At 48.1% G+C, this 10,275-nt stretch overlaps 1 protein-coding gene across 2 annotated transcripts; it reads left to right on the top strand.

Moving 5' to 3' along the window:
* The first annotated feature begins 1,192 nt into the window (after positions 1-1,192).
* Positions 1,193-8,010, top strand: DDX5 (DEAD-box helicase 5). 2 transcript variants are annotated; one of them, XM_064728627.1, is made up of 13 exons: positions 1,193-1,335; positions 2,727-2,892; positions 3,040-3,136; positions 3,219-3,352; positions 3,475-3,540; positions 3,952-4,093; positions 4,171-4,331; positions 4,479-4,651; positions 4,837-4,947; positions 5,140-5,201; positions 5,281-5,340; positions 6,595-6,819; positions 7,335-8,010. In XM_064728627.1, exons 1-13 carry the CDS (start codon positions 1,328-1,330, stop codon positions 7,718-7,720), a joined length of 1,791 nt encoding a protein of 596 aa, XP_064584697.1. In that variant the 5' UTR covers positions 1,193-1,327; the 3' UTR covers positions 7,721-8,010. The 2 variants fall into 2 exon arrangements, with proteins under 2 accessions (XP_064584697.1, XP_064584696.1); XM_064728626.1 differs by having other exon boundaries at positions 1,204-1,359.
* Positions 8,011-10,275: the final 2,265 nt, after the last annotated feature.

Here is a 10,275-nt window from a genome sequence, read left to right as displayed (position 1 = left end):
AGAACCAAAATGTAAAGAAATGGCCATCAAATACAGTTATTTTTGTCCCAGAAAAGCCTTAAAGCACAGATTGCTAGAAGGTGGGAGGATATAAACGGGAAGTGTTGTTACGGCACTTCTTCCTTATGTTGTTTTCATTTCTTCCCTCTCTGCCTGCAGCAGGTGGCTGCACAGGGGTGTTCGTGCTTAAAACTTCAACTTGTGTGTGTGTAAAGCCTCAGGGTGCCGGACACTGGCCCGGCAAAGGCAGTGGGTGAGCAGCAGTGTCCTCTTGGGGTATTGAGTGTTTTTATCCTGTGCCTTTTGGTGGGTGAGCAGCAGTGTCCCCTTGGGGTGTTGAGTGTTTTTATCCCGTGCCTTTTGGTGGGTGAGCAGCAGTGTCCCCTTGGGGTGTTGAGTGTTTTTATCCCGTGCCTTTTCAGCTCTGCTGCACCTCGGGTGACCTTTGACTCAGGTTACTGGCCCTGGTATGGAATCCAAAAAGATAACACTTGTAACTTTACGGACATTTGTTTATAAATATATCTGTTTACATATATGTTTATGAACATTTTAAAAGGCAATAAGTTACAGCAAAAAAGAACTCGTCTGAGGAGGTTTGACGTTATTTTGGGTCCAGCTCTCCAGGATCCGCACATCTGGCTCCTCCCGAGAGCGAAAGTCACAGGTGGGCATGGGGCCAATCTACCGTGAAGTGTCAGTTATTAGCTAAAATGTTTATTAGTTAAAAGCCTGGGCTCATCTCGAGCTATTTCAGGAGGATTTTCACAAACAGATCTGTGAGAACTGGGGGACTGCACTGCGGACATCAGGGTCCGGCTCTGCCCTGCCGAAAGTGCTGAGGAGCTGAGCTGCGTTCTGAACACACCAGGCAGCCGAAAGGCTGCACTTATGGAGGCTGAAGAGAGAATTCTCCATTTCAATTTCCGTCCCTCTCAGGCCGGGGTGCCCTCAGCGAGAACGAGGCTCCTGCCCGCAGCGGCTCCGCGCAGGCGCGGGCAGGGGTGGGTGGGGGGGGCTCTCTCTGCGGGGGGGGCACTTCCGGCCGCGAGCTCAAAGCCGGTCAGCCGGGCGAGCCGCGGCCACGCCCACGCGGAAGGGGGCGGGGCCTCGGCCCGGCTCTGGCCGCTTACATAACGGCGGGGGTGGGGCCCGCGCGTGCGTCACGCGCCGGCTCCCGGCAGTCCCCGCTGCCCCGTATATAACCGGCGTCCGCGCGGCCGGGCGCCCACAGTGAGCGGCCCCCGCCAACGGCGCCGGATCTTGTTCAGCCCTTCGCCACCCGCTCTAAGTGACCGGAGTCGCCTCGCCCACCGCCACCATCGCCATGCCCGGGTATTCCAGCGACAGGGATAGAGGGTGAGTCCGGGGGCACGGCCGGCGCCAGCCGCCGCCAGCGTCCGGACTCTGAGCCTGCCCGTGGGGCTCTCGGGGTTGTTTTTCAGACGTTTTAAGATGGCGGCGGGGCGGGGGTTGGGCCCTGAGCCCTTCCCTCAGCGCTCCCGCCGCGAGGGGTGGCCGTGGGAGGGTACCGGGCTTTTTTAGGCCACCGATTGTGGACGACTGTTGGTTCCTTCGCCTCAGAGCACCCCCAGCGGGTGTGCTACCTCTGAGAATAGCGCGGGGGAATTTTAATTTTTTTTTTTTTAATTTTTTTTTCTGTTGGGAAGAAAGAGACTCGCCCCACCCCCCTGGGGACGTCCCCCCCAGCACAGACGGTCCCTGCAGAGCCCGATTTCCCCCGCTGAGAGCGGCGGGCGGGCTGGAGGTTTGTGGGTCAGTGGGTTGGCAGTGCCGAAGCCTTGGGGAGCTCTCGGCAGGGCGGTTCCCTCCCCTCCCTTCCCCCTCCCAAGGCTCGGGCTGTGGCCGGCAGGAGCCGGCCGGCTCCGCTTTGTGTTGTGTAAGCGGATGTTAATGGCCGGCCCCGCCATGCGGTGGCTGAGGGGAATCAAAATGCCGGCTATGCTGCTGCTGCCTTTGTTCCTCCTCCTCCTCCCCCCGCCCAGCCCCGGCTCTAAAATGGCAGCGGCTGGAAAATGTGGCGTAGACAGAAATGAGAGACAAAGGAAACAGCGCTGGCAGGAAGCAGCGGCCGCTCGGGAAGCGCTGTGTTGTGCCGGGGAGGATCGTTCGCAGTGCTCGCCCGGCCGAAATCGGGAAGTGATCGGGGCGGGGGAGGGAGCCCCGCGCTCGGATCCAGCGCGGCACCGAGCCGCGCCTCGGGGCTTTCCAGATCAGCCTTCTCCGAACGGAGGGACCGAACTTGAAATGCCAATAAAAGCGCACGGTCTCACAAAACACCGTTGTTAAAAGATATCTGTGTTTGGGTACATGCAAAAGAACGGTTTACGGGAAAGTTATCTCAAGGTTTCGTAACCGCCCCTGCCCCCTTTCAGCAGTAGGAGTGTCACTGGGACGGGAAACCATTTTGATCACGGGGTAGTGCCAAGATCTTAATACTTGTTGTAACTTGTTCGATTGCATTGTATGGAAATTGGAAAGACACGTTATCTTAGCTTGTGAGTAAGAATTGTGGCCAAGCAGATCGTGGCATCTGCAGCTTAAAGTATGATTTTTAAAGTTCTAGTGTCCTGAAACTTCAGTAGGTAGAGTTTCTACAACTGAATTGTAAAGTAATGAGTGGACTGCAGAGATGGTGGTGAAGTTGTTCAGGAAGAGGACCAAAATGTTTCTCCTGCATTCTATGGTGTGTTCTTTTTGTCTAGGTTTGGAGCCCCTCGTTTTGGAGGAAGTAGAGGTGGACCTCTCTCTGGGAAGAAATTTGGAAACCCTGGGGAGAAACTTACAAAAAAGAAATGGAACTTGGATGAGCTGCCCAAATTTGAGAAGAACTTCTACCAAGAACATCCGGATGTAGTGAGACGTACTGCGGTATGTACCTGACCTGGCTTGAGCAAAAGTAAACAGAAAGTGCAAACATGTTGAGGGTCATGGGGCCCAGCAGGCACAGATGGGGTAACTTAAAAAACAGCTTCAGTATCAGAGCTTATTTCCAATGATGGTTGTTTTGTTTTGCAGCAAGAAGTTGAACAGTACAGAGCGAGCAAAGAGGTCACAGTTAGGGGCCATAACTGTCCAAAACCAATTATCAACTTTTATGAAGCAAACTTCCCTGGTAAGTGAAGACCAGTTTAATGATTGTTCTTCAGACTGGATTAGGGCAACATCTGAATCTATGTTTAAATTTTTCCTTCAAGCAAATGTTATGGAAGTAATTCAGAGGCAGAACTTCACTGAACCAACTGCTATTCAAGCACAAGGTTGGCCTGTTGCATTGAGTGGATTGGATATGGTTGGAGTGGCACAGACTGGATCAGGGAAAACACTCTCGGTAAGTTTTGGTTATAGCCTGAAATACTGCTGGATTTCAGCAGTGGCAGTATGGTGTAGCCTAGTGCAGGGTGAACACTTCAAGGAAGAGGTTGTAATGAGATTTTTCTTTCTTTCAAACAGTACTTACTGCCTGCCATTGTGCATATAAATCATCAGCCATTCCTGGAGCGAGGAGATGGACCTATTGTGAGTATTCTTAAATGAAAGGGGATTTTAATTTCTTAGGACTGTGTTTTACAGCCTCAGTTGGCCATGCTTATAAGACTGCGTAGCTGCATTCTGTTTCTCTATGGGAATAAAGTGGTTCCCTGTTGGGGTAGTTTCCCAAGCAGATTCTATTAACTCTGATTGGATTGTCCTGAAAATAGTACAGAACAGGGCTTGATTTTGGGTTATATTTTGGAAATTGCTATCCCTGGAAGCCAGTGACTTTCTGGTATCTCTCATGTGTTTGATGGTAGTTAAGATGCCAGGTAACTTGGTTTGCCTACTTAAATCTACTTCAGTGAATCTGGCACTGAGCTTCGCACTCAGAATTAGTCTCAGGCTAGGATCTTCCAGTGGGCATTGAACTAAAGATGGGCATCCTGTTTGCAGTGTCTTGTGTTGGCACCAACCCGTGAACTGGCCCAGCAAGTGCAGCAGGTGGCTGCAGAGTACAGCAGAGCGTGTCGTTTGAAGTCCACGTGTATTTATGGAGGTGCTCCAAAGGGACCACAGATCCGTGACCTGGAAAGAGGTATGGATCAGCCTTGCTGCATCTCTGTCTGGGGCAATGTGGAAACTGCTTCAGCTGATGGGACTGCTTGGTTTTAGGTGTGGAAATCTGCATTGCAACACCTGGAAGACTTATAGACTTCCTGGAAGCTGGAAAGACCAATCTCAGGAGGTGTACTTACCTTGTCCTTGATGAAGCTGACAGGATGCTTGACATGGGATTTGAACCTCAGATCAGAAAAATTGTGGATCAGATTAGAGTGAGTATAAATGGTTTATGCATTTGTCACTATAGCAGATATAAACTACTGCCACCACCCTTGTTAAAGCGAGGGCAGTGCAAGCCTGGGTAGTTTGGGTTGGGCATTTATCTTAACCCTGTACTGATCTTTCATTGATCTTTCTAGCCTGACAGGCAGACTCTGATGTGGAGTGCCACATGGCCTAAGGAAGTGAGGCAGCTGGCTGAAGATTTCCTGAAAGAATATGTGCACATCAACATTGGTGCACTGGAACTGAGTGCAAACCACAACATTCTTCAGATTGTGGATGTGTGTCATGATGTAGAGAAAGATGACAAGTAAGTAGGCCTTGGGGGCAAAGCATTCTGTTTTTTCTGTCAGTTTTACTTTATGAACTGTGAAATGAATGCCTTATTTTGATGGCTTTTTGACATCAGTCTGAGGCAACTTAAAGATAAGAAATCAGTTTAAACTTGTATAGTAGAAAGCAGTCTAAGCTCTAACCATAATCTCTTAAAAACAGGCTTATTCGTTTGATGGAAGAAATCATGAGCGAGAAGGAAAACAAAACAATTGTTTTTGTGGAAACCAAAAGGCGTTGTGATGATCTTACCAGAAAAATGAGGAGAGATGGGTGAGTAGCAGCTGGGGCTTCACTGAGCAATAGTCTTGTGTGTGCTCTTGACACCACAGTTAAGAATTAAAACTGTCAGGGACAGCAGCTGTCAGCTGCAGTGCCCAGACTGGAATTTGCCAGTAGCCCAGTCTTTGACTAATGAAACCACCAAAGCAGTGTTCTTGGGTCAGTGACGTTCTGTGTTTTCAGGTGGCCAGCGATGGGGATCCACGGTGATAAAAGCCAGCAGGAGCGGGACTGGGTTCTAAATGGTGAGTGCTTCAGCAGTTTCTGCAAGCATCTGATGTGTGCTGCTCAAGGAAAAAAACTGATTCACTTCTTGTGTTACAGAATTCAAACATGGAAAAGCACCAATCCTGATTGCTACAGATGTTGCATCCAGAGGTCTAGGTTAGTAAAAACTCGTAATGCCAGTTGCCCAAAGCTTTTAAAGAAAGTCTATTGCTTTCTTTAACCTCTGCATTTTTCTAAGTTTTCTTCACATAAAGGTGCAGTCTTTGTGGCAAGGCCTAGGCATGACAATCGGAGGACTCGAGGGGGATGGAGGACTAGTGGAAATGATCGGCTGGCTGCTTCCAGTCAAATAGAGAGGTGAAAGCTGAAAGCATTGTGTGCCAGTAATCTTCAAAAGGCAAAGATCATCCTTTAAACAACTACCCCCATAAACTGTTCTCTCATGAAATAAGCAGTTTCATTCACAGTTCACTTTGCCCTGGTATTTCTCTTCTCTCCATGCTTTGCATGATTTGCCATGGTGCAGTACTGTTAGTTTTGTGCATACTGTCTGCTGTGATCTGTGGGTCTTTCAATTTCAGTGAGTTTTTGAAATGTTGAAGAACATAATTTTAAACTTCAATGTTCTATGAAATTTTTTTCAACCATGAAATGGAGAGAGCAGCTTTAAAATGTACTAAGCCTTGTACAAATTGGTGAGTACTGGCACATGAAATCTGAGAATAAAAGTCCACCTCTCACTTTAACAAGTGGGGCAGGAAAGCAATGGCTTTTCAATGCCTTTGAAAGTCGAAGTTCCTCCACCTATACATAGTCGTCATGTCGAGACCTGCCAGAGAGAGACCCATTCTCAAGTGAACCCTGGCTTCTTGGAAGCGCTTGCCTAGACAAGACACAGTGCATAAAAACAACTTGGTGACTTTGGGGGGACAGGTATGTTTTTCTTGCAGCTGCAGTTCAAAGGTCTTGGCAAGACGAGCAGTGTGGCCCCTTTTTTTTGAGCTTCTAATGAGTGTGTATGTGAAGGACCTTGTATGTTTTTACTCTAAGGTCCTCAAATGAGCACATGAAGAGGCTGCTGTGAGCTTTAGTGGCCCTACTGCAAGAAGCTTTCAGATGTCACTTGATGATTTGTAAAGGGGACACTTGAGTTGGGAATGCCAAGCAAATGCACACTCCTTTATGGTAAGGTTTTGGATCACAGGGTGGGTGATGAGAAACGGGATCAGACGGAGTGTGCGTAACTTTTTCTCTTCCACTATGCTCTTGCAGAAATGGATGATTCTAACACTGTTCTTTGCAGCCATTATTCCCTTTAAAATACTCTTGTCTAATGTTTATCTTCGATTTGGCTGTTGTGGTGTGCAAAACTTTGTACCTCGCTTTTTGCCACACTGCAACACTTTACAGATGTGGAAGATGTGAAATTTGTCATCAATTATGACTACCCTAACTCCTCAGAGGACTATATCCACCGAATTGGACGAACTGCCCGCAGTACCAAAACAGGCACAGCATACACATTCTTTACTCCTAACAATATTAAGCAAGTAAATGACCTCATCTCTGTGCTTCGGGAGGCTAATCAAGCCATCAACCCCAAATTGCTCCAGCTGGTTGAAGACAGAGGTTCAGGTAAGGGCTGTTCTTTATCTTGGTGCATGGCTTTTTTCTCAGAACAAAATGGAAACTTCAGATTCCACCTTCAGACTCTTTTCAAAGTAAATGTGGAAGGTGGTTTAGTTACCAGTTACTGTGAACTCAGAAGGTATTTATTAACACAAAAGCAAAAAAACAGCACCCAGATGCTCCCAGCCTATGCTGTGGTGCACCTATGGCTAGGGCAGCCCAAAGAGATACTTCTCACTTGCCCTGAGATAAAATACTCATGGACTCAGTTTTGTGGCTTTGTCTCCTATGGCTTGGAAAGAGAGATGGACCCAAGTGTCCTGCTGGCAAGGTAAAAGTCACTTTTTGCCTTGATGCCACAACTTGTGTATGACTCCTCAAAAGCTTTATCTAACTGGAGTCCAGCAAGCGCCTGGAAAGCTTTTATAGTAGGTTTGAATTGTTGGGATGTGAAATAAATGCTCCTTAACAGAACTGAAGAGCCTTTATAATACACATAACTGTCTTGTCTCTTTCACTAGGTCGTTCCCGAGGTGACCGACGTGACAGATACTCTGCGGGCAAAAGGGGTGGATTTAGTAGTTTTAGAGAGAGGGAGAACTTTGAGAGAACCTATGGGGCGCTAGGCAAGAGAGACTTCGGAGCAAAAACCCAGAACGGGGCTTACAGCGCCCAGAGTTTCAGCAATGGAACTCCCTTTGGGAATGGCTTTGCAGCTGCAGGCATGCAGGCCGGCTTCAGGGCCGGCGGTAACCCCACAGGAGCGTACCAGAACGGCTACGAGCAGCAGTACGGCAGTAACATTGCCAACATGCACAATGGCATGAACCAGCAGCAGTACGCCTACCCTGCCACTGGTGCTGCTCCTATGATAGGTTACCCCATGCCCACAAGTTATTCTCAATAACTTAGTGTATTTAAATGTCTCAGTTTTTCATAATTGCTCTTTATATTGTGTGTTATCAAAACAGGATAGTTATTTAAGAAATGGGAAATGCAGAAATGACTGCAGTGCAGCAGTAATTATGGTGCACTTTTTCGCTATTTAAGTTGAATATTTCTCTACATTCCTGAAACAGTTTTTAGTTTTTTGTACTAGAAAATGCAGACAGTGTTTTCAAAGTAAATGTACAGTGATTTGAAATACAGTAACAGAAGGCAGTGCATGGCCTTCCAATAAAGATATTTGAAGACCGATTTTTCTTTCAGATGACAATTTTCTCAACATGTGCACAACTTTACATTAATGAAAAATGTCAAATGTTTTTATATTAAATTCTAGAAAGGTTTCTCAACTGTGTCTGATTAAACATTTAAGCTTATACAAATACCAGCCTTGCCTTGATTGGGCTAGATTGCTTAGCATGGCAGGCTCTGCTTCGATGGGGAAGAAAATTAAAGCTGGCTTCTAAGAAAGTATTGGAAGCAGTGTTCTTCCTTGTCTCACTAGCGTAGGGCCAGTTCTTGGAAAAGATCAAAACTCTGTAGTGGTGTTGCTAGCAAGCTGCTACGAGCGTAGGAAGCTTCTGCAGCACCGTAACCGTCGCCTTCACACGAGCATATGTGCAGACCAGGCTTGAGTGTTGTGTACCCACAGCTGCCAGGCGTTGTGAGTTAGCATGCAGGCTTCTGAGCTTCAGAGAAACGGGAAGATCTTAGTATTAAAACTTTCAAGTTATACTTAAACTGGTATTGAGCAGTGATTTCTTTATGGAGGTGGTGGGAGGGAAGTGGGCTGTTGATCCATGACAATGCCTCATGGATTTTTTTATTTCTAAAGGACTTTTAATATGTGCAAATGACTCTCTAATCTCAAAGCACTGCCCATGCTGAGTAAAGGACCAGCATAATTCTTCATCCTGGGGTTAAAGTGCTTAATGCTTTGAAGCATGGTGTACTTAAATTCCAGTTAATACTAATTTTCAGTTCCTCCTTCTTGTTTATCAGTAACAGTGATGAGTTTTAAGTTTAACAACACTTAATGTGTGTAAGGTTGAATCCACAAGGTTCTTTTTATGTTATTTTGAACCTGAGTTAACTTTGTTTTACACTTAGATCTTTTTGCTTAGTCTGTGCTCAGTCCTTATTACTTGTCCTTGTTTCCCTCTGATGTTCCCTCAGCTTGTGATGTTCTCCAATGCAGCCTAATCTGCCTCTTAAATTTCCTCCTTTTCTGTGAAGTTTCTGTCACTTGACAGTGTTTTGTGATCCTTCATCCTGCTTTGTGAACTCCAGCTGGAGCTTGGAACTGCCCCACTGCGGTCTAAAACTGCAGGTGGCAATGTGTTTTGGTTTGGGGTTATTTTTGAGGGGAGAGTAGGGGTGGGGTTTTTTTCTCATTTATTTGTTTTGGAACACTGCTTAGTGTCACCAGGGGTGAAAAACAAGGAAGTAGATTATTTATCACTGAAGTATGACTTAATGCCCAAGTTTCCATGTCAGTGGCCTGAAACAAAATGCATCGAAAAGCTGGTTTTGTAAAGTTGGGTTTTTTTTTAGTATTAAAAAAAGTCATATTTATTGCTTGTGCATTAAAATTGAGACATGAGAGTCTTTAACAGTGGTGTAAAATCTAAACCTCAGAAAGAGGTTTCTTCTGTGTATTTTAAAACTTTCCAAGCGACCCTTTGCATGGGGCAGTGTTTCCTGAGGGGGAAAATGCAACATTTGCACATATAAAGTAATGAAAAGAAACGAGCTCTAAGCAGCTTTGACATTGCTGCCGGTGCTACTGTGGCAGGATTGAGCTCATGGCAAATCTGCCTTGGAACTAAACTTGCCTGCAGTTCCTGTTGAGGCGGCGGTGGCAGCTCCCGCCGCTGACCCAGTGCCCCAGTAAGGCGGCTGTCAGCGCCGGGCCCGGCGGAGGGGGCTTATCCCGGCCCGAGCCCTCCGTGCCGCGGAATGGCTCCTGCCGCAGCCCCGCCTCCCTCCCGGCCCCGCCGCCAGCTCGGGCCGCAGCCGCGATGGAAATTTCCACTGCGCTGCCGGCGCCGAGCCCAGGGCCGCGGGGAGCCGGGGCCTCGCCCGCGCACTTGGCAGCGGCCCCGCGGTGCCGCCTCCGCCCGAGCTCCGCCTGCTGCCTTGGTGTGCCCCGGCCGTGCCGCTGCCCCGCGGTGGCTCCAGAGGGGCTTTTCCCGGGAATGTGCCCGTGCAGCTGCGGCGTGTTCGGGTGACAGCGAGGGCCGGGTCTGTGCCATTGTCCCCCTCCCAGTCCGCGGTGCTGGCGAGCTCTGGCCGTCCCTGTCCCACCGGGGCAGGCCAGGCGTGACCCCGGCACGTGCGGCCCTGCTGCCGATGTTGGGAGCTCCTGAGGCCAGTCTGGTTTATAAAACCGACATTGTTTATTCTGCGCAGGGCTCAAGGTTGATTACACCTAGCAAGCACACCAAGGGGTAAAAAGTTACATCTTTTTTACAGTAAAGGTACACAAACCCCCCTACCTAAAGCACATTCTCCGCC

Source organism: Zonotrichia leucophrys, chromosome 18 (genome assembly GCF_028769735.1).
Source record: "Zonotrichia leucophrys gambelii isolate GWCS_2022_RI chromosome 18, RI_Zleu_2.0, whole genome shotgun sequence".
NCBI classification, from domain to species: Eukaryota; Metazoa; Chordata; class Aves; order Passeriformes; family Passerellidae; genus Zonotrichia; species Zonotrichia leucophrys.
The sequence above is the reverse complement of the archived record's forward strand: the minus strand, read 5'-3'. Positions and strand labels throughout refer to the sequence as shown.